The sequence below is a fragment of the Pongo abelii genome, chromosome 1, assembly GCF_028885655.2.
Source record: "Pongo abelii isolate AG06213 chromosome 1, NHGRI_mPonAbe1-v2.0_pri, whole genome shotgun sequence".
Lineage (NCBI taxonomy): Eukaryota > Metazoa > Chordata > Mammalia > Primates > Hominidae > Pongo > Pongo abelii.
Genome location: NC_071985.2, coordinates 155,088,566 through 155,113,143, shown reverse-complemented (window position 1 = coordinate 155,113,143; position 24,578 = coordinate 155,088,566). Strand labels below are relative to the sequence as shown.

At 41.0% G+C, this 24,578-nt stretch overlaps 2 protein-coding genes across 9 annotated transcripts in view; both read left to right on the top strand.

The window, feature by feature from the left end:
- Positions 1–5,766, top strand: part of MIGA1 (mitoguardin 1) — a 92,257-nt gene extending 86,491 nt beyond the window's left edge. For all 3 annotated transcript variants that reach the window (XM_024237491.3, XM_024237483.3, XM_024237498.3), the window contains exon 16: positions 1,061–5,766. In XM_024237491.3, the coding sequence (XP_024093259.1) occupies positions 1,061–1,279 (219 nt within the window). In that variant the 3' untranslated portion in view covers positions 1,280–5,766. The remainder of the gene's footprint in view (positions 1–1,060) is intronic.
- Positions 5,767–12,932: 7,166 nt separating this feature from the next.
- The window catches only part of NEXN (nexilin F-actin binding protein), a 71,790-nt gene continuing 60,144 nt past the window's right edge, over positions 12,933–24,578 (top strand). For 5 of the 6 annotated variants that reach the window (XM_063711613.1, XM_063711606.1, XM_063711608.1 and 2 more), the window contains exon 1: positions 12,933–14,874. In XM_063711613.1, the coding sequence (XP_063567683.1) occupies positions 14,666–14,874 (209 nt within the window). In that variant the 5' untranslated portion in view covers positions 12,933–14,665. The remainder of the gene's footprint in view (positions 14,875–24,578) is intronic. The other variant, XM_063711610.1, reaches the window with a different exon arrangement.

The following is a 24,578-nucleotide window of genomic DNA, read 5'->3' as shown; positions in this document are numbered from 1 at the left end:
TTCATTTTTTAAAATTATGTTTATGTGCTGTCAAGGTAATATTTTTATAAATGGTTTAGAAAATGTGTATTTTACTGTCATTCAGAACACATTGATTTTTGTAGTTTACTTGACCACCCAAAGGTAAGGTATGTGTTTTAGGGGTTGGGAATTAAGTCTGTCATCAGTGAGCATTCTGACTTGGGGCAAATCATTCTTTGATGTTCCTTTTCTTTATCTATAAAACGAGGGAGCCTAACAGGTTGATTGCTAATGACCCTTTCAGATATAAAATCCAGTGAATCAATGAAGTGTGTCTTCTTAGTACTTAATAACGTTTGGAAGATATGTTATTAAGAAAGAAGATAGAAATTAAATATTCCTGTTTTTCGCTCTTTGAAATTACTTTTTTTCTATTATGGTGACATAACAGCTGAGACTTAATACTTATTAGTATACAGTTTGCTTACAGTGAGTTTCAGTGTATATAATAACTTACTGAAATGAAATATCCTTCAGGATCTACCACTGATTTGAGACCTGAAATGTTCTTTATTTTTCATGTACCTTAAGGGTTTTTCTTGTACAAAAAAAAAAGCACATTTAAAATTATAATGTATTATTTTATTATTATTTATTTAAAACTATTACTGGAAATAGTTTATTCTTCTGTCTTAGAGTAGAGGCAATGCTCAAAGGTCACATTGAAGAGAAAGGACTATAACCCCTTACGTTTAAACAGTGCTTTAGAGTTTACAGGCACTTCTTATAGATTATCTTTTTTAAAATGTTTCCCCACCTTTTCATGGTATCACATAGGTTATATTTTTTGATCATCATGTCATCCCTGAGTAGTAAGTAGGATGGGTGGTATTAGCCCTATTTCACTGAAAAAGAAAATGAGCCCCAAAAAAGGAAAGGTTAAATCACTTGGGCAAGGTCCCTTTTCTAATGAGATATGAAACTAGCACTGGAAGTCAGGTCTTCTGAGTCCTGATTCAGTGCTCATTATAATATTAGAAGCTTTTTCAATGTAACATGATTTTGGTCTAATAAATGCCAATTTATGTTCATTTTCCAGAATCAAGTTCTTTTATTTCTCAAAGACATTTTTGACTTTGAGAAGGTGCGCTATTCAAGTACAGAGACTTTAGCTGAAGACCTCATGCAGTTACTCATTCGCCGCACTGAGCTTTTAATGGCCTATCTTGAAGCAGATGCCCTGAGGCATACAAGTAGCTGTCTAAGCAGTCATGGTCATGTTATGTCCACTGGGCTACTGGAAGCCAAAGTACAATAAGTACCATAAGAATCATACAATTTGAGTGTGCTATGAAATATTTTAAGGTAACTATTGATTTTGTAATATATATTACAAAATTAACAGAATTGGTGCATGTGGATTCAGGGAGGAAAAAAAAAATCTACTAAAAAATGAGCAACTGTACTGTATTTATACAGAAGTTCTGTCATTGAATTCCTGTGTAGTGTAGTCATAGTGGCTTTTTGCATTCATTAGGTAATAATCGAAGTCGTGAAATGTATATTTTACAGAAATATTGCTTGAATTGAAGCCAATATTTGGGAGTTAATTGGTTTGTCTTCTTGAAGCTGTCATTCTCAAAAGCTCTGTTTTTATGCTTTGCACCTTTAAAATGTACACTTTAGTCAAGGTTTTTGTGGCCCACACATGCAAGAATATATTACTTCTAATGTCAATATATTTAACTTTGCCTAGAAACATATTTTTAATTATAAAGTTATTCATTTGTTTAATCAAGTTTAGGCAGTAATGATGTTTAATATCTACTGCATACATTATTGCTTGTTCATTTGCTTATGTATTTGAATCAAAGAAATTGTAATCACTGAATATTGTTATAGAACATTTAAATGGGCCACTTGCAGTGGCTCATGCCTGTAATACTTTGGGAGGCTGAGGCATGAGGACAGTTTGAAGCCAGAAGGTTGAGACTAGCCTGAACAACATAAGGAGATGCCTGTCTCTACAAAAACATAAAAATAAATTAGCTGGTATCAAGCAGAGTTCCATGAAAATATTTAAATTTTTTTAAAAAATAAAAATAGGCTGGGTGTGGTAGTTCATGCCTGTAATCCTAGCACTTTGGGAGGCCAAGGTGGGCGGATCACCTGAGGTCAGGTGTTCGAGACCAGCCTCACCAATATGGTGAAACCCCATCTCTACTAAAAATGCAAAAATTAGCCAGGCGTGATGGCGGGCGCCTGTAGTCCCAGCTACTCGGGAGGTTGAGACAGGAGTATTGCCTGAACCCAGGAAGTGGAGGTTGCAGTGAGCTGAGATCGCACCACTGCACTCCAGCCTGGGCAACAAAGTGAGACTCCGTCTCAAAAAATAAATTAATTAAATTAAATTAATTAGTTGGGTGTGGTGGCATGTGTCTGTGGTCCCAGCTACTTGGGAGGCTGAGGTGGGAGGATCACTTGAGTCCAGAAGGTCAAGGCTGTCATGAGCCGTGATTGCATCACTGCACTCCAGCCTGGGCGACAGAGCAAGACCCTATCTCAGAAGTGAATAAATAAAACAAATAAAGCATTTAAATGAATTGACATTGAGAAATTTACAATTTACAAATTTGTATTAACTGTAGTTTCCAAAATATGTTACTGTTGGTCCTGTAAGTTACAAAGAGACTGAAGAACTTTCTTTTTATACATTAGAGCATTTTCCCCTGGAATGAGTATTGATTAAAAAGATAGCATTTATTAATTAATAAAAGCAATTTAAAATTTAGTGTTATTTGAAGACTGTTAACATCTGAAGGTATGAAACTTGGTACAGTAAAATAATTTCTCCTTTCTCCTTCCTTTTAGTTATTCCCACAGAAAACTCAGCCCAGTGGGAATTTGTCACATTATGCCCATGTTTTTAAAATGTTCATATTTTGAATCTTATTGACATTTTAAAGAAGGGTTTTTTCCTCCCTTGAATGTAAAACAAAAATATTTTTAATGATGTGGAAGTATATATTTCATGTTCATTATGATACATCTACAAACGAATGAATTGTGTTTATGGGTGGAGTTCTTCTATAAGAGTATATTAAATGCTTTCAGAGTTATATTAATTTTGTTTCTAAATAATATACCACTTATTTGGAGTGGCTAACTCAGTATGTAAGTAGATTAGATTTGTTGATTTTTGTCCCTAAAACGGGCTTTATTCATTTTAGGAGTGAGTTGCACAAAAGGACCTAAAATGCGTTGTTTTTTTCCTTCTTTTAAGAGATGGGGTCTCGCTCTATTGCCCAGGCTGGAGTGCAGCGTGCTATCATACATAGCTCACTGCAGTCTCCAACTCCTCATACCAGAGGCATGTGTCACCATGTCTTACTCCTAAAATGCGTTTTTAAAAAGTGAATTTTTAGATTAAAGTGCCTAGTTTCTGATTAATAAATAGAAGATGAAAAAAGTGGGGGGGAAAGCATAATCTTTTAAGATTTGTAATTTTCTGTATGTGCCACATTTGTGTAAATTAACTACAAAATATGGAATTCAGGATCACGCTGTTTTGCATGTACTTTATAGGTTGTATAGCATGAAACATACAAATTATCACTGTTCTTTAGTATATAGCTCCTTGCCTTTTCTTACATAGATGCTTAATTTAACAATTACCTATTTATAATTCTTATTATTGATGGGAATATGATTAGAAGTACCAAAACTAAAAATTCCATTATGTACTGTTTACTTTTTATTTAATATTACATGTTTTTACCTTGTTGCAGTATCTTTAGTCTTGAATGATACACACACATATGTGTGCGTGCACATGCATTTCATTACCATGTGGACAAGACAGTTATTGCTTATATTAATTTACCCATTTGAGGGCTAAGTGTTTTAAGCTGTGGTTTTATAAGCAAAGCTGTAAGTAAATGTAATTTATTTTAGAAAGATATTATTTGAAATCAATTTTGAAGAATTGCACTATTTGATAATGCTGCTACTACATGAGATAACTCTGGGGAATTAATTTTATAAGATAAGGTGAATGGCTTTCTAGAAGGTGTTGCTTTTTGTTTTGTTTTTCTTTTTTACATTTCATCTTAGAAAAAGTTGCTTATATTTAGCAGGTTGGTTTGTCAAATTCAGTGTTTGAGTTTGTTTCTGGTCAGTTCAGTAGCTGCTACTTTAGCAAGATGTGGCCTTTCACAAAAGAGGTAAGAGTGACCAAATAGAATTTTAGGACAATAAGTATAGGAAAAATCTCTTTATTGTAAGAGAAGAAACTTGAACTTTTTAAAGGAAATGTCCTCTTGAAAAGAACATTTCTGACTGCATGCAGAAGGGTACTTAAGACATATATAACAGGCCAGGAGCAGTGGCCCACGCCTGTAATCCCAGCACTTTGGGAGGCCCAGGTGGGCAGATAACCTGAGGTCAGGAGTTTGAGACCAGCCTGACCAACATGGCAAAACCCCATCTCTACTAAAAATACAAAATTAGCCGGGTATGGTGGCGCATGCCTGTAATCCCAGCTACTCGAGAGACTGAGGCAGGAGAATCGCTTGAACCCGGGAGGCGGAGGTTGCAGTTAGCCAAGATCATGCCATTGCACTCCAGCCTGGGCAACAAGAGTGAAACTCTGTCTCAAAAAAAAAAAAAAAAAAAAAAAAAAAAGACATATATAACGGTTTCCATTTGCCTTAAAATTGGGTTAAATAGCAAAAGCAATGTTTTTAAAAATGATTAGTTTAGAGCCTTTTAGGGTAAACCCTGTTTAAACACTTAATCATGGAATTGCCCTTGCCACCATGAGCTCTACCATCCACTTCCATATATAAATTATAAGAGGGACTTCAATTAAGTCAGTCCTGAGAAAATACCCTTTTTTCTAGAAGAAAGAAGATAAATTTTGAGGCAATTTACATTTGGTATTTCTTTTAATTTCATTTTTTGTATTTTGATTTCTCTACATTTTTGTTCAACTAAAAGAGTGCTTATTTCTTCTTGAAGGTTAACATTATGTTTATTAAGTATCAAAGTGGAATTATCTTTTAAAAAAGAAGACAAGTTTTCCATACTGTCACAGTAAGCTCCAAAGAACTTTGTCTTTCTCATAAAGTAATATTCTTTATTTGCATCCATTTACTATGATGCCGTTAATTTGTTGAATTAAATGCCTTTATAAAAATATTTACAAATGTTTTCTTGCCTTAAAATGTAACATTTTCTACTTAAATTTAATTTCCAAGAGAGTGATTATTTGCATTACAAAGGAATTCTTAATAATTCCTGTAAGCCTAGGAAACAGGAATGCCAAAGTAACATTTAATGTACTTCTCTATAACTTTTCATAATCAGAAATTTTAAATTATGTTTATATAACCCATTTACTTTTATTTTAATGTGAATATATATTCAGAAATTATTTGATGTAAATTTCAAAATGATTATAGGAATTAAGCTGAATTCTAATTTTTTTTGCTTAGATTAAGAAATATGTATGTGAAATTTAAGAATTTATATAATCTGTGATTAGTGGAAATAAGAACTTCCCTACTTTGTTCCTAATGAGTATATTATGTTATTGTTTTGTTTAGTTTGTGAACAACCATGTATTAGCTTTACTTAGCTGATATCAGTAAATGTTTCTGTTTCCTAAATGTAAGGACTGTACTCATTAATTTGTGTAAAAGTAAAACACTACAGTAGCAGAAAAAATTGCACTGGCTCTTTCGCCAAAATAAGCACTGTAACATGGATGTATTACTATTACTGCCAAATAAAAAAGTGATGGTACGTCTTGCTGATGTATTGAATATTTTAAACAATGTTAATATATAATTATGAAGTCACACTTGTCTCATCAGACCCTGTATGAGAATATTCAGTCTCCATAAGACCCATATATATGGCATAGAGAACAGGACAACTGCAGAAGCATTATAATCAAATATAAAACTTTATCATTAAAATAAAAAATAAAAGGCTGGGTGCAGTGGCTCATGCCTGTAATCCCAGCACTTTAGGAGGCCGAGGCGGGTGGATCATCTGAGGTCAGGAGTTCGAGACCAGCCTGGCCAACATGGTGAAACCCCGTCTCTACTAAAAATACAAAAATTATGTGGGCATGGTGGTGGGCACCTGTAATCCCAGCTACTCGGGAGGCTGAGGCAGGAGAATCGCTTGAACCTGGGAGGCAGAGGTTGCAGTGAGCCAAGATCGCACCATTGCACTCCAGCCTGGGCAACAAGAGCGAAACTCTGTCTCAAAAAAATAAATAAAATAAAAAATGAAAACAAAGATTAAAAATTTACTGTTTCTCCATGTACTGATGTGGGGAAAAAGACAGTTTTGTGATGAATAAAGTGAAAATACTTGTGTTTTAAAGTGTTTGGATGATAATGCCATCAAGCATAATATAAACTTATCGTACTGATGTATATGCATCATTTCTATTCATATATGACCTGAACCTCCCTTCTCATCAATTCTTCAAAAGGCTTCAGATATATGGCCGGGTGCAGTGGCTCATGCCTGTAATCCCAGCACTTTGGGAGGCCGAGCAAGGCAGATCACTTGAGGTCAGGAGTTAGAGACAAGTCTGGCCAACATGGCGAAACCCTGTCCCTATTAAAAATACAAAAATTAGCCAGGCGTGGTGGTGCACACCTGTAATCCCAGGTTCTTGGAAGGCTGAGGCAGGAGAATTGCTTGAACCCAGGAGGTGGAGGTTGTAGTGAGCTGAGATCACGCCACTGCACTCCAGCCTGGGCAACAGAGTGAGACTCAGTCTCAAAACCAAAAAAGAAAAGGGTTCAGATATATTTAGTCAAGGAGAGGGATGCCACCTGGATACCACCATAGTCACCAGATGGAAGTCACCTGGATATGAAAACATATTCTTAGTTTGAGACTTTTAACAAATAGGTTTATTTTAGAATAATTATGTATGCTATAGATAAATGTATATAGTTATATTTTTAGAATTATTAAACATATAAAGTGAAATATATTGATAAGAAAACCATATAAACATGAGTAGAATCTTTCCTTAGCTAGGATACAGGGTTGGAGTGCAATGGGAAACTAGAGCAGCATCTCATTCTCATTTTCTGTTTTGTCATTATCTGCCATACTCTGTTGTCTCATGCATCTTCTTTGATCCCACTATCTGAACTTAATGTTTTGCACTTTAAACATCTCTCTCTGAATTCTTATGTGTATTTAAAATGCTTCTCTGCAAACATCTTAGTGCCCTGTTGTTAGACTTTATAGGGCTTTGCTGGAAATCTTTATAAATCACTTTGTTAATCTTTCTAAACTAACTGTTCTTATGCTGCTTTTGACTTCTGGTTTTTTCTGCAGTGTTTCTTCCTATGCCCTGTATTCTCTGATACTTTATCATGCCACTTCTTCCCCCTTGATCTCTTTCTCTTCTTATGCTACTGACATCTTTGATCAGGCTGCACAAACTCTTCTGTCTGCTAAGCTTCTTTCTTTGGCTTTTTCTATATCTGAACAGTGAAAACTCTAACCTTCATCATCTGGGCAGGGAAGGACTGTATTCTACTACAGAGAAGAAAAACAGCCTTCCTTCTATGATACTTTTTATTCTTAAAAGCCACAGCAAAGCAACTGGTACATCAAATATGTCTTTTATGTGTGTCACAGAAGCCTTTCACAAAGTACATTTATATTTAGGAAATTACAGAACTTTTATAATTTGCTATGTTTGAAATGATACCATAGTACTTGAATATAGAGAAGCACTTTGAATTAGAAAGCACTTGAAATATATGACTTCCTGAACTTTGCTAATTCTTATTTAATAATAACTCTGTGTGAGAATAGTCCCAGGGGCCAGGTGCGGTGGCTCACGGCGTGTAATCCCAGCACTTTGGGAGGCTGAGGCGGGTGGATTGCCTGAGCTCAGGAGTTCGCGACCAGCCTGGGCAACACGGTGAAACCCCATCTCCACTAAAATACAAAAAATGAGCCGGGCGTGGCATCGCGTGCCTGTAATCTCAGCTACTCGGGAGGCTGAGGCAGGAGAATTGCTTGAACCTGGGAGGCAGAGGTTGCAGTGAGCTGAGATCACGCCATTGCACTCCAGCCTGGGCAACAGAGCGAGAATCCATCTTAAAAAAAAAAAAAAAAGAAAAAAGAAGAATGGCCCTTTTTACAAAATTCCTTGTAAAAAGAATTTTACAAAGGACCAATAAAATAATGTGGTAGAAGATGAAGATGGATAATAAATGTTAAAGCAATTATATTCACAATCTGTTACAATACGACAAATTATCCCAAAATTTTAGCAGCTTGAAACAACAAACATGATCTTACACAATTTATGAGGGCTGGGAATTCAGGAATGGCTTAGTCTGGTGGTTCTCTCCTGAAGTTGCAGTCATCTGAAGGCCTGATTGGGGCTGGAAGACTCACTTCTAAGGTTTTCTCATTCACATGTCTGTTGTCAGGAAGCCTCAGTCCCTTGCCATTGGCAAGAGACCTTAGTTCCTACCAGCTAGACCTCTCAGCTGCCTGAGTGTCTTTTAAGACATGACAGCTGGCCAGGCATGGTGGCTCATGCCTGTAATCCCAGCACTTTGGGAGGCTGAGGCAGGAGGAATGTTTGAGCCCGTAAGTGTGAAACCAGCCAGGGCCACATAATGAGACCCTGTCTCTACAGAAAAAAAAAAAAAAAAAAAAAAAAAAAAAGACATGGCAGCTGGCTTCTTCCCAGATAAATAATACAAGAAATAGCAAGGTAAAAGACACAATGTCTTTTATAACCTAGATGTGGAAGTGTTGCCACTTCTGCAATTGACAACACAGACCAACGCTGACACAATGTGGGAGGGGATTACACAGGATGCGAGTACCAAGAGGTGGAACATTTGGGGTTGTCTTGGTGGCTGGATACCATGGCAGGGAATCATAATAAATTATACATAATGATGTAGACAAATTACTTTTTTTTTTTTAGAGACAAGGTTTTTCTCTCTCTCTTACCCAGGCTGGAGTGCAGTGGTTCTCACTGCAACTTTTAACTCCTGGGCTCAAGTGATTCTCTTGCCTCAGCCTCCTGAGTAGCTGGGGCTACAGCCACATGCCACCACACCTGGCTTATTTTTATTGTTTAGTAGAGAGAAGGTCTTGGTATGTTTCCCAGGCTGGTCTTGAACTCCTGTCCTCAAGTGATCCTCCCACCTCAGCCTCCCAAAGTTCTGGGATTACAGGCTTGAGCTACCATGCCTGGTTGACATTTTAATGTTAAATGAATGAATGTACATTCTTTGGCCAATCTTTTGATACAGTATCAAGGCCTTTAGTTGGGAGTATGGATTCACTCGATATTTCAAGATATCTTTGTTACATAAGCTAAACCGCTAAATCAGTGGTCTCCAACCTTTTTGGCACCAGGGGCCAGTTTTGGGGAAGACAATTTTTCCATGGACGGTTCGGGGGTGGCTGTGATGGATAGTTTTGGGATGAAACTGGTCCATCACAGATCATCAGGGATTAGATTCTCCTAAGGAGTGCACAACCTAGATCCCTTACATGCACAGTTCATAATAGGGTTTGCGCTCCTATGAGAATCTAATGCCATCGTTGATCTGATAGGAAGCAGAGCTCAGGTGGTAATGCTCACTCACCAGCCCTCACCTCCTGCTGTGCAGCCTGGGGTTTGGGGACCCCTGCCCTAAATCATCATCTGGAATTTCGAGTTTTCCTTACTTTTAAAGGACAGAAAAGGTACATTAAAAGCACTGACTGCAGAATCTCCCTAGATTTGTACAATTTTATACCCAATCTTTTACATTTGTCTTCTCCACACCTAGCTTGGTGGTAATTTTTGTAAGCTATTTGCCTTTATCAAGTCTTTTCAAAAGCATTCAACTCAGCTTTTATAAAAAACTATAACTTTATTTTTGCTTTTATAATTTCTTTTTTTTTTTTGGCACGATCTGGGCTCACTGCAGCCTCCGCCTCCTGGATTCAAGCGATTCTCCTGCCTCAGCCTCCCGAGTAACTGGGATTACAGGCACGCATGACCATGCCTGGCTAATTTTTGTATTTTTGGTAGACGGGGTTTCACCATCATGGCCAGGCTGGTCTCCAACTCCTGACCTCAGGTGATCCGCCTACCTTGGCCTCCCACAGTGCTGGGCTTACAGGTGTGAGCCACCATGCCTGGCCTATAATTTCATTTTTTAAATGTTTACTTTGTATAATTTCAAAACCGTGCAACTGACATAGAACAAACCTAATCACTCGTGATAAGTATATCACTTATATACTTATTATAAGTAATGCTTATACAAATTGGCAAATCTTGGATTTTTAGTAATCTCAAATTTAGCATGTCAAAACTGAGCTCCTTACCACCCCTGCCTAAACCTCCTCTTCCCACAACCTTCCCTATCTGAGTAAATTACAACTCCATTCTTCCAGATCAAAGGCCCAAAACCTCCTTTCCTCACACCTCACATTCAGTTACCAAAAAAAAATCCTACCAGTTCTACCTAAAAAGGCAACAAGGAAAAAAAAATATGCCAGGCATTTCTCACTACCTTTACAACTATCACTTTGTCCCAAATCCCCATTCCTCATTCCGATTATTGTGGAAGCCTCCTAATTAATTGATCTCCCTGCTTGTTCTCTTGCCTCATTTAGTGTATGTGCAGCACATAAGCTAGAGAGAGTAAACATGTCAGATCATGTCACTATGTTGTTCAAAACCTACCAGAGACCACCCATGTTAGAGTAAAAACCAAAATCCTTACAATGCTGTACAAAAAGAGGCTGGGTACAATGGCTCATGCCTATAATCCCTACTCTCTGGGAGGCCAAAGTGGGAGGATGCTTAAGCCCAGGAGTTTGAGACCAACCCAGGCAACATAATAAGACCCCATTTCTACAAAAACTAAGAAATTAGCCAGGTGTGTTGTTGCATGCCTGTAGTCCCAGCTACTCAGAGAAGCTGAGGCAGGAGGATCGCTTGAGCACAGAAGTTAGAGGCTGCGATGAGCTGTGATTCCACCACTGCACTCCAGCCTGGGTCTCTTAAAAAAAAAAAAAAAAGGCCAGGCGCAGTGGCTCACGCCTGTAATCCCAACACTTTAGGAGGCCGAGGTAGATGGATCATCTGAGGTCAGGAGTTTGAGACCAGCCTGGCCAATATGGTGAAATTCCATCTCTACTAAAAATACAAAAATTAGCCGGGCATGGTGACAGGCGCCTGTAATCCCAGCTACTCGGGAGTCTGAGGGAAGAGAATCGCTTGAACCCAGGAGGCGGAGGTTGCAGTGAGCAGAGTTTATGCTACTGCACTCCAGCCTGGGCGACAGAGCGAGACTTCTCAAACAAACAAAATCCTACATAGTCTGTCTTCTGCTCCCTACTGCACCTCCTATTACCTCACCCTTCACCTACTCAGCTTCACTTGCACAAGCCTCCTGGTTCTTCCTAGAACATGTCAAATAGAATCCTTCTCTGGGCCTTTGTATCTGTCCCTGGACCACTCTTCCTCCAAATATTTGCATCTCCAGATATTTACATAGCCTACTGCCTCACTCTCCTCAAGGCTTTTACTCATATGAGGCTTTCCTTAGCCACTCTATCTAAAATTACAACATCTACTCAGCCTGCCTCCAGCATTCTCTACTTCCCTGCGCTGGTTTTATCCATATTGCCATATTACATGTCACTAAATACTACATAGTTCACTTATTTGTTTATTGTCTGCCTTCTTTCACTAGAACATATGTTCCATAATGGCAGGGATTTTTCTTTTATCACTGCTGTATCCTTAGCATATAGAACTGAATATCTGTTGAATGAATGAATGATGAATTGGTGGGAAAATAAGCAGGCCTTGTATGCTGTGAGAAGCTATCAGTGTTCTACAGAGAGAATGGAGAGCTTTGTTTCATCTGGTGAATCTGTTGGATGGATATAAAAATAAAAAATTGGTAAGTTTCTAGTTATTTATATATTTATTATTTTTCGAGACAGAGTCTCACTCTGTCGCCCAGGCTGGAGTCCAGTGGCATGATCTCGGCTCACTGCAACCTCCGCCTCCTGGGTTCAAGCAATTCTCCTGCCTCAGCCTCCCGAGTAGCTGGGACTACAGGCGCACGCTACCACACTCAGCTAATTTTTATATTTTTAGTAGAGACAGGATTTCACCATGTTGGCCAGGCTGGTCTCGAACTCCTGACCTCAAGTGATCTGCCCACTTCAGCCTCCCAAAGTGCTGGGATTACAGGCGTGAGACACCATGCCCAGCCAACTCACTTCTTTAAATCACAGAAATAAATATGTAATTATAAATTGATATGTATAGGGGCAGGGCACAGTGGCTCACACCTGTAATCCCAGCACTTTGCGAGGCCGAGGTGGGTGGATCACTTGAGGACAGGAGTTCAAGACCAGCCTGGCCAACATGGTGAAACCCCATCTCTACTAAAAATACAAAAATTAGCCAGGTGTGGTGGCGCGTGCCTGTAATCCCAGCTACTTTTGAGGCAGGAGAATTGATTGAACTGGGGAAGTGGAGGTTGCAGTGAGCCGAGATCGTGCCACTGCACTCCAGCCTGGGTGACAGAGCGAGACTACATCTCCAAATAAATAAATAAACAAATAGGTAAGCAAATAAATAGGAATAGATATATATAGGGAAGAGAAAGGTGGGATGAAAGGTGAGGTGCAAGGTGGGGAGAAAGGTGGGGTGCAAGGAAGCCTTCTCCGAGGAAGCAGCATTTAAGAAGAGATCTGGAGGATATGTTGAAGTTAGGTGAAGGGGAAAGTGGGAGAAAGGATTTCATGCAGGGAACAACTTATGCAAAGGCCCTGCAGCCAGACTGCCCATAGAAAGTTTCATGAACTGAAGAAGGCCAAGGTGATGGCATCAAAGAGAGCAAGGGCACAAGCAAGACTACCAAGACCACCTATCACTATCCTTAGTTTGGTACATTTAAATAATTTTAATCACCAATTTTGAACTTTTCTATAATCGAGGAATGAATGCCTTACCCTCCTTAGAAGAGTTTCCATCCTGAGTAAATAGTGTGGGGATGGGACTGGGGAACAGAGTAACATTTAAGAGTAGAAGGCCTTTTGTGTGTGTGAGTGTGTGTGTGTGTGTGAGAGAGAGAGAGAGAGAAGGAGTTTCACTCTTGTTGCTCAGGCTGGAGTGCAATGGCGCCATCTCAGCTCACAGCAACCTCAGCCTCCCGGGTTCAAGCGAAGTGGGTTCTTCAACCTCAGCCTCCCAGGTAGCTGGGATCACAGGCGCACGCCACCACTCCTGGCTAATTTTTTGTATTTTTAGTAGAGACAGAGTTTCACCATGTTGGCCAGGCTGGTTGCAAACTCCTGACCTCAGGTGATCCACCCGCCTTGGCCTCCCAAAGTGCTGGGATTACAGGCATGAGCCACCGCGCCCGGCCTTTTTTTTTTTTAGAGACGGAGTCTCATTTTGTCACCCAGACTGGAGTGCAGTGGGATGATCTCTGCTCACTGCAACCTCCGCCTCCTGGCTTCAAGTGAGTCTCCTGCCTCAGCCTCCTGAGTAACTCAGATTACAGGTGTGTGCCTCCACACTAGGCTAATTTTTTGTATTTTTAGTAAAGACGGCCTTTTGTCATGTTGGTCAGGCTGGTCTTGAATTCCTGACCTCAAGTGATCCACCCGCCTCGGCCTCCCAAAGTGCGGGGATTACAGGCATGAGCCACCGCGCCCAGCCCAGAAGGCCTTTTCAACATCCCTGAAATATAACCTGAGCACCGCTGTCTGCTTAGGGCCTGAAGTTGGAAGTGGTTACCTTTATTCTTTATCTGGATGTCATTTCGATTTTTTTTTTTCAAGTGCAGTGAAGAATTAAAGATCTCGTCCACCAAAAATGCTCCCTCTGAGTGTGCATTTCGGGTTTTAATATGGTATTGTCTGATGGGTTTGACAGGCTGGCGGTCCAAGTTGAAAAAGGTCTGTGGGTGTCTCATAGTCAAAGATGCCTTTATGAAGCTTTAGAAAGACCAGATATGGTTTGCCCTCAATTAAGAAAAAGGTGAAATATTTGTACTTATATAAATATATTCCTTTTTTTCTTCTCCTCCTCCTCCTCTGCCTTCAACTTTCTTCTTGTTCTTCTTTTTTTTTTAACTCTCCTTTTAGAGTTAAAGACTGGAGCTAAGAAAAGGGGAGCAATAGACAGATGAAGTGTTCCCGGATTGCTGCCCCACGCTCTTTGTAATAAAGGAAAACTTGGCCAAAGGTCAATGCTTAGGGTAGTAGAAGATATGCAGTGGCTTGGCTTCTTGACTGGAAACTAGGACGGGTAGAGTAGCTGAGAGAAGTGGGCCCCAGAGCAAACGGGTTGCGGGTAGGGGGAGCCAGCTCCAGCCCGGTAATGAAGTCCATTTCACCCTCATTCCTTTCCCATGGCGGAGACAGCCTTCCTTCCCCAGGCCTGGCTGGAGGTGGAGGCAGGCCCAAGGTTAGGGGGTCAGCTCGCGCACCTAGGGCTGGGAGACAGACAAATTCTGGCGGAAAGTTGGCAGCCACGGTCCCCCTCCCCTGCTTTTCTCCTCGACTCTCCACCCCGCCCTCCGGGTGATACGGCGGAGGTGGGGGTTGGGGAAACTGGCCTTGTGTTTTGGAACAGCTGCAGCCGGCACTGGGCCCGCCTGGAATGCGGGAACAGGCTGCGCACCAGGACTTTTATGGAAACTTGCTGCTGGAGACGGCGGCGGCGGCGGCAGCGGCAGCCAGAGTACTCCCAGCGGCTGGAGCAGAAGTGTTAGCGGCCAGAGCTCCCAGACCCCTACCCACAGCCAGGCGGGACGCGCACAGTCCCTCTACGCGAAAAGAAGGAGCTTCGCCGGTCACCGCTCCTGGAGGGTGAGAAGAGTTGGGGGAACGTGGGCTGGGGGGAGTGGAGACGGAGGTGTCGGGTCCCCAGGAGGGGGCGGGGGCGGGGGCGGGGGCGGGAGCGGCGGCTGCAGAGAGGCGCTCGGGGTCCGTGGCTTCTGGCCGTGCTCCGCTGCAGCACCGGAGGGCGCAGGGCGCCATACAGCTGTGGCTCCGCTCTGGCCCCGGCCCGGGCGAACCCTGCCTTGGAGCCGCGTCCTGCGGGCTCGGCGGGGTGCCTACCGGGGGCTGCCCCAGGGTCTGAAAGAGTCAGCCGGCCTTGGGCTTCTGGTTGCAATGTCTTTGCTCTGCTCCCCTGCGCCTTGTCGGCTGAGTTTCGGGTGTGTTCCGTACTGTAGGGAGGGAGCCTTCGGTGAGCGGAGTGGGTGCCGGTCCCTCGGCTGAACCCTTGGGGTCCTTAGGGAAGTTCAGTGCCGTCCCCCACCACTTGCCCCAGCCGCGGTCTCCGTCTCTGCCAGTAGTGCCAGTTAAGAAATCCTTTCTGATCGGTCTCTGTGGAAGATGGGGAGAAATATGATTTAACAGCCTATTACTCCCCCCCTCACACACCCCCTCATATCCCCCCACTCCTGTCTCCAACCCGTTTTTTTTTTTTTCGTGATTCTGCCCGAGGTGGGATGCTGGGGGTTGAGCAACTAGGGCTGGAAGTTTACGAAGTTTACGTAGTTTAAGTGAGTGAAGAATGTAGTCACCTCTTGAGAACTCCCCTTGCCTATATGCTTTTGAAAACGCCAAACCATTCCAGCTGTTTGTAAACTGTGAAACGTTCTACAAATGCATTAGCATTGGCATTTATAAAGAAAATGACGAAGTTGAGAGGTTATAGTTGGTTACTGCAGTGACTTAGAGATGCTCATTTTATAGTTATTAAAGCACAACGTGAACAAAGTTGGCAGAGAGATAACAAGGTAAAAATAGCTTAAGGATATGTCCTAACAAAATGTCCTTGGTGAAGACACAGGTAGAGAAAAGAAGCCATAATGAAGAAATTAGTTCCCTGACCAAAGCAACGGGAATATCATTCATCGTTAAATTTTGTTAATGAATTCATGTAGCAGCGGCCCATTGGCCTGCGAGTCACAACATAACTATGTCTTAGGTAATGTGATTAAATAAACTTAAGTATTTATACCATCTTAGTCACACGTTATTGAGTGGACCACATAATTTCCCCCGCTAAATAGTATCCTTTTACAGGTTAAACTGCTGCAGTTAGAAAACTTTGTCTCAAATTCTTTTGAGTTTGGGGTATTGTTAAGAAAAAATGCATAATTAAATGAGAGAAAGGTTTTTTGGGGGGAGGTATAATTTGTATAAGTAAACTTTGATTAACCAATGTGGCTGTTTAAGTTTCTTCTTCTTTACAATTAACACCGTATTTTTGCAGATATTTTATATTTTGACTAATGCTTCTGAGGAACAATTTAAAGAAAAATGCATGCAATTATGTAGTTTATCTGCAACAATTCCCTTAAAGAATTCTAAGCTAAAACCACAACAAAATTATTTTAAATCCAGTTTTCCTCATTATAGTTACAATGTAATCCAGTTTTAGTAGAAGATTCATATTTTAAAATCCATTTTCAATTGAAATGTAATGAACAGCAATTGTTCCTGCTCACCTTAAAATGGAATTTGTGCTATTTTTGAAAATTTGACATGTAAGGCTGATCATTGTCAAAATGTATGTCATCTTGAGATGACTATATTTAGCATCAACAAAGGAATGCATTATCTAGGTTTTTGAACAGTATTTTTCCCCTGAAATTTCACTTGAAGTATTTAGGTTAGGGTTTCATCTTTGAGCAGAATGAAAACTAAATATGCATATTTGGAAGACATTAATTGGGGATTCAGATTGCTTAGAATCTGAGCGGCCTATAATGACATACTTCATTTATTTAAAAAAAAACCTGTTATCTTTGAAATACCCTAAAAGACAAAAAAAAGGGGGATTATTTAAATATGAGAGTTGTGCACACCTAAAAGAAAGAAAATAATGCAGTGAATGTGGAAAAGTATGTAACAGACAGGTAAAAGTCTAAACGTTTTTATAGAAGAGAGGACTGTTATTTTATAGTTATGTAGGCCACACACACACAGAACATCTTGGTAGTTTATAATTTGGAGAGAAAATGATTTATAACATTCTTAACAATTTCACATATTTCTGTTCTTATTTAATCAATCTGTGGTCCATATCACCTGTGTAGTTTCTTTCATGTTCTCTTTCTGGGTTTATAATTGCATAGTTACATATTATATACATTTGAAATGGCTACATTTTCCTTTTCTATTTAAATATTCAGTGTATAGTTTGGCTTAATTTATAGTAGTTTACTTTCTATACTCCAGGGTGGGTGGATTTGTACCCAGAAATCCACCTTAAATTTTAGTTTAATTTGTAGTATAATGTTAATACACCATATTATATTTATGGTTAAAAATTATGGAGAATGGAAAAAGGGGCTCTTGTAATCTGACACCCTGTTAGGATTTTGATGTATTTCCTTTAAGTCTTTTTCCCATGCATAGAACTCTTTCTTTTTGCATTGACATATCTGAGTAAAACAACATGTGAAAGCATCCCATGCAGTGTCTGCCATCCAGTAAGTGCTCAACAGGTGATTCTTTTTCTTCCTCCTTTATTTCCTTCTTGACATCTCTTCCTTTTTACTCTTAGATTAGAAGACAAGCAGATTGGGGCTCCCTATATGAGGTTTCGAGGTTGGTGAAATTCACTTCTCACCATCCATCCTGGGCCTCTTCCCTGTCTTTTCTTCCCCTTCACTCTTTCTGGCCAAAATAGGCCTCCCCTTTGACCCTTTCCATTTTGTCAGTGTTGTCTATTCATTTAGACTAAGGCTATGGCAGTCAAAAAGTCGACAGTCAAAAAGACACCTTTTACTTCCTGATTACCAAGTGTGGAAAAAAAGTAAAAAAAAAAAAAAAAATCAAAAACAAAAAAGACACTTTTGGGGCTGGGCGTGGTGGCTCATGCCTGTAATCCCAGCACTTTGGGAGGCTGAGGCGAGAGGATCCCTTGAGCCCAGGAGTTCAGGACCAGCCCTGGCAACATAGTGAGACCCACCCCCATCTCTACAAAAAATTTAAAAATTAGCCAGATGTGGTGGTGCATGCCTGTAGTCCCAACTACCTGGGAGGCTGAGGCAGGAGGATTGCTTGAGCTCAGGAGGCTGAGGCTGCAGTGCACCGTGCTTGTACCACTGCACTCCAGCCTAAGTGACAGAGTGAAGCTCTGTGTCAAAAAAAAAAAGACACTTTTAGCCACAGACATACTTAAAAATTGGTACATTTTACATTAAAATATCGATTTACATCCTCTCTTGAAAATTGGAAAATCTGGGCAAAATCTGTGTTCACTTTTTTAAAGAAATTATTTTTATTTCAGTAGCTTTAGGGGTACCAAGTGGTTTTTGGTTACATGGATGAATCGTAAAATGGTGAAGTCTGTCTGGGTTTTTAGTATACCTGTCACCCAAATAGTGTACATTGTACCCAAAGGTTCACATTTTTGCATAGGAACAATACACTGGAACTAAATAGTGGCTGCCCCACAGACAGGCAGGTCACATGCTCTGCATTTGACATAGTCTCTGAGATTCCTTATTGTTTTAAACAAGTCATACACTCATTTACATTACCTGTCAATTATATTACATAACATTACCTTACATTACATTTACATTACCTGACCCTGAATACTTGAGTATGCAGTCCCCGATCTAAGTATTAGGGCAAGTATATCTGATGCATCATATGATGGAAAGTCTGCTGTACTTAACAATAGGAACTGGGACTTTAAACATCGTAGATATATTTTGGTTAGCAAACCTCTTAAATAATGTGATCATGGGAGTGGGAGAAGAGGTTAGCATTCATTGACACTAATTGTTAGTGTCGATTAGAGCTGGAAGGGACCATATATTGCTAACCAAAACAAAATACTTTCCCTGGTGGGATTTTAGAAAGCTTGGGGAAGATATTTCTGCTAAGGAAGTATTTCCTAGGATCTTGTAAATAATTTTTTTTTTTTTTTTTTTGAGATGGAGTCTTGCTCTGTCACCCAGGCTGGAGTGCAGTGGCATGATCTTGGCTCACTGCAGCCTCTATCTCCTGGGCTCAAGTGATCCTCCTACCTCAGCCTCCTGAGTAGCTAGGACTACAGACATGCACCACCATGCCTGGCTGATTTTTTAATTTTTTGTAGAGTCAGAGCCTCACTATGTTGCCTAGGCTTGTCTCAAACTCATGGTCTCAAGCAATCCTCTTGCCTCGGCCTCCCGAAGTGCTGGGATTACAGTTGTGAGCTACCATGCCTGGCCTTCTTAAAAATTCTACTCCCTGTCCATTTGAGAAGTGTTTAGGAGAGTTTTTGTGACTCCTACAGCTTGGCTATAAAGAGGAGTTTACTGTTTTTTTTTGCCTCCCCATTCCACTGACATGTTTGGAGCCAGAGGTCCAGGTCTTCCTCTTCCCAGCTGTGTCCTTCAATGAAAGACCATCTTCCACTTGCAGAGATGGTGAGGAGGCCCAGACTCCAGTGATTACCACATCAATTTGCTTGGGAACAGAACTCCTGAAGCCTGAGGTTTCTGGTTGTTCATGGTATTTAATTTAGCATAAAACCACCCCATTTTATTTTTTATTATTTTAGTTAGTGCATCTAGATCATCAGTCTTCCTTTTGTAGATAAGAATCATGTGTCTTATTTGGGATGATTTTGGATCAGACAGTTTTCCTGTTATCTCTTTGTCATTCATTCACTAGCTCAAATATGAATAGAGCTTGTACTATGTCCTAGGTGTTGTGCGAAACACTAAAACTATAGAGAGGAATAGAGCAGTTCTTACATTTCAGGGGCTCATAATTTGGTGGATATACTTCGAAAAGTATCACATACTGTCATATAAGGGCAAAGTGTTATTTATACTTACTGTGGAAGGATATCAAGGCAGGTTGAAAGATTCGAAAGATTTTTGATTTTCTTTCTTGCTTTTTTTTTAGATGGAATTTTGCTCTTTTGCCCAGGCTGAAGTGGCACCATCTCGTCTTAGTGCAATCTCCACCCCCTGGGTTCAAGTGATTCTCTTGCCTCAGCCTCCCGAGTAGCTGGGATTATAGGCACTTGCCACCACGCCTGGCTAATTTTTGTATTTTTAGTAGAGATGGGATTTCACCATGCTGGCTAGGCTGGTCTCAAACTCCTGACCTCGTGATCTGCCCACCTTGGCCTCCCAAAGTGCTAGGGTTACAAGCATGTGCCACCACACCCGGCCTTTTTGTATTTTTAGTAGAGATGAGATTTCACCATGTTGGCTAGGCTGGTCTTGAACTCCTGACCTCAGGTGATCCACCTGCCTTGGCCTCCCAAAGTGCTAGGATTACAGGTGTGAGCCACCGCACCTGGCATAAGATTCTTGGTTTTCAGTGAGGAATTGTGTATTGGTAGGAGAGAAATAGATCACTATTTCATATAGGTGAAACAGGATCTAATTTCATATTTTTGAATTGCGATGAGGTTTATGACAGGTTTTATAGTATCATTTTTACTTCATTATTATTTTTTGGACATTTTATAGTATCATTTTTATTTCATTATTATTATTTTTTGGAAACAGGGTCTCGATCTTTCACCCAGGCTGGAGTGCAGTGGCGTGATCAGGGTTCACTGCAGTCTCTACGTCCCAGCTTCAAGCAATCCTCCCGCCTCAGCCTGCCGAGTAGCTGGGACTACATGTGTGCACCACCACACCTGGCTAATTTTTCTTTTTTTTTGTAGAGATGGGGTTTCGCCATGTTGCCCAGGCCTCACCCTCCTAAAGTGCTGGGATTACAGGCATGAACCACTGCACCCAGCCTATAGTATACTTTTTTTTCCAGAGATGGAGTCTTGCTCCGTAGCCCAGGCTGGAGTGCAGTGGCCTGATCCCGGCTAACTGCAACCTCCACCTCCCGGGTTCTAGCAATTCTCCTGCTTCAGCCTCCCAAGTAGCTGGGACTACAGGCGCACACCACCTTGCCTGGCTAATTTTTTGTATTTTAGTAGAGACGGAGTTTCACCATGTTGGCCAGGCTGGTCCTGAACTCCTTAGCTCAGGCAATCCACCCGCCTCAGCCTCCCAAAGTGCTAGGATTACAGGCGTGAGCCACCATCCATGGCCAGCCTGTAGTGTAATTTTTGTTTTCTTTTTTTTTTTGAGACGGAGTCTCGTTCTGTTGCCTAGGCTGGAGTGCAGTGGCACGATCTCGGCTCACTGCAAGCTCCGCCTCCCGGGTTCACACCATTCTCCTGCCTCAGCTTCCCGAGTAGCTGGGACTACAGGCACCCGCCACCATGACTGGCTAATTTTTTTGTATTTTTAGTAGAGATGGGGTTTCACCATGTTAGCCAGGATGGTCTCGATCTCCTGACCTCTTGATCTGCCCGCCTTGGCCTCCGAAAGTGCTGGGGATTACAAGCGTGAGCCACTGCGCCCGGCCGCCTATAGTATAATTTTTAAAGTATAAGGTTGCAACCTTCATTAATTAAATGTAATAAAGTTACATTATACCTAAGTTTATGTTTCCTGTACAAGTGAAAAATGATAAAAATTTAGGCTCATATTTTATGAAGCGCAAAACAATTTTGTTGCTTGTTCCAAAGACTGTAACAATTAGGTTTTAACATTTACTTGTAGCATATAGTTAAGTATTACGTTTAAAATCTTCTTAAAAGTTGGCTGGGCACCGTGGCTCACGCCTATAATCCCAGCACTTTGCGGGTGCAAGGCAGGTGGATCTCTTGAGGCCAGGAGTTAGAGATCAGTGTGGTCAACATGGTGAAACCCCATCTCTGCTAAAAAATACAAAAATTAGCCGGGTGTGGTAGTGCACACCTGTAATCCCAGCTACTTAGGAGGCTGAGGCATGAGAATCACTTGAACCTGGGAGGTGGAGGTTGCAGTGAGCTGAGATAGTGCCATTGCACTCCAGCCTGGGCGACAGGGCAAGACTCCATCTCAAAAAAGAAATCTTAAAAGTTGACAGCCTGGTCGGGCACAGTGGCTCACATCTGTAATCCCAGCACTTTGGGAGGCTTAGGTGGGCAGATCACTTGAGGTCAGGAGTTGGAGACCAGCTTGGCCAACATGGTGAAACCCTGTCTGTACTAAAAAAAATTAGCCGGGTGTGGTGGCATGTGCCTGTAATCCCAGCTATTTGGGAGGCTGAGGCAGGAGAATTGCTTGAACCCAGGAGGCAGAGGTTGCAGTGAGCAGAAATCACACCACTGCTCTCCAGTTTGGGTGACACAGTGAGACTTTGTCTCAATAAATAAATAAATAAATAAATAAGTTGTCGGCCAAGCACAGTGACTCAGAAACTGAGCTCATTTTCTGACTTAAACATGTCTTTTAATTTAATCTCCAGTTGATGGTAACCCTGTTCACCCATTTGCTCAAACTAGAAACCTTGGGTTCATCCTTTTTTATTTACTTGTTTGTTTATTTCTCATCCTCTGACTCTTGCTTGGGTTCATTCTTGACAATATTCCTCTCCTCCCCTCTACTCCTCCAAATCAAATTGGCCAAAGCTCTTGCAATAGTGCCCCACTACAGTGTAAGTTCCATCAAGAAGGCCGGGCATGGTGGCTCACGCCTGTAATCCCAGCACTTTGGGAGCCCGAGGCGGGTGGAGCTCAGGAGTTCAAGGCCAGCCTGGCCAATATGGTGAAACCCCGTCCCTACTAAAAATACAAAAATTAGCTGGGCGTGGTGGCAGACACCTGTAATCCCAGCTACTCGGGAGGTTGAGGCACAGAATTGCTTGAACCCGGGAGGCAGAGGTTGCAGTGAGCCGAGATTGCGCCACTGCACTCCAGCCTGGGTGACAGAGCAAGACTCTGTCTAATTAAAAAAAAAAAAAATTTAGAAAAGAGAGAAGAATCAAATAGACGCAATAAAAAATGATAAAGGGGATATCACCACCGATCCCACAGAAATACAAACTACCATCAGAGAATACTACAAACACCTCTATGCAAATAAACTAGAAAATCTAGAAGAAATGGATAAATTCCTCAACACATACACCCTCCCAAGACTAAACCAAGAAGAAGTTGAATCTCTGAATAGACCAATAACAGGCTCTGAAATTGTGGCACTAATCAATAGCTTACCAACCAAAAAAAGTCCAGGACCAGATGAATTCACAGCCGAATTCTACCAGAGGTACAAGGAGGAGCTGGTACCATTCCTTCTGAAATATTCCAATCAATAGAAAAAGAGGGAATCCTCCCTAACTCATTTTATGAGGCCAGCATCATCCTGATACCAAAGCCTGGCAGAGACACCACCAAAAAAGAGAATTTTTAGACCAATATCCTTGATGAACATTGATGCAAAAATCCTCAATAAAATACTGGTAAACAGAATCCAGCAGCACATCAAAAAGCTTATCCACCATGATCAAGTGGGCTTCATCCCTGGGATGCAAGGCTGGTTCAATATACACAAATCAATAAATGTAATCCAGCATATAAACAGAACCAAAGACAAAAACCACATGATTATCTCAATAGATGTAGAAAAGGCCTTTGACAAAATTCAACAACCCTTCATGCTAAAAACTCTCAATAAATTAGGTATTGATGGGACGTATCTCAAAATAATAAGAGCTATCTATGACAAACCCACAGCCAGTATCATACTGAATGGGCAAAAACTGGAAGCATTCCCTTTGAAAACTGGCACAAGACAGGGATGCCCTCTCTCACCACTCCTATTCAACATAGTGTTGGAAGTGCTGGCCAGGGCAATTAGGCAGGAGAAGGAAATCAAGGGTATTCAATTAGGAAAAGAGGAAGTCAAATTGTCCCTGTTTGCAGACGACATGATTGTATATCTAGAAAACCCCATTGTCTCAGCCCAAAATCTCCTTAAGCTGATAAGCAACTTCAGCAAAGTCTCAGGATACAAAATCAATGTGCAAAAATCACAAGCATTCTTATACACCAATAACAGACAGAGAGCCAAATCATGGGTGAATTCCCATTCACAATTGCTTCAAAGAGAATAAAATACCTGGGAATCCAACTTACAAGGGACGTGAAGGACCTCTTCAAGGAGAACTACAAACCACTGCTCAATGAAATAAAAGAGGATACAAACAAATGGAAGAACATTCCATGCTCATGGGTAGGAAGAATCAATATCGTGAAAATGGCCATACTGCCCAAGGTAATTTATAGATTCAATGCCATCCCCATCAAGCTACCAATGACTTTCTTCACAGAATTGGAAAAAACTACTTTAAAGTTCATATGGAACCAAAAAAGAGCCCACATCACCAAGTCAATCCTAAGCCAAAAGAACAAAGCCGGAGGCATCACGCTACCTGACTTCAAACTATACTACAAGGCTACAGTAACCAAAACAGCATGGTACTGGTACCAAAACAGAGATATAGATCAATGGAACAGAACAGAGCCCTCAGAAATAACGCCGCATATCTACAACAATCTGATCTTTGACAAACCTGAGAAAAACAAGCAATGGGGAAAGGATTCTCTATTTAATAAATGGTGCTGGGAAAACTGGCTAGCCATATGTAGAAAGCTGAAACTGGATCCCTTCCTTACACCTTATACAAAAATTAATTCAAGATGGATTAAA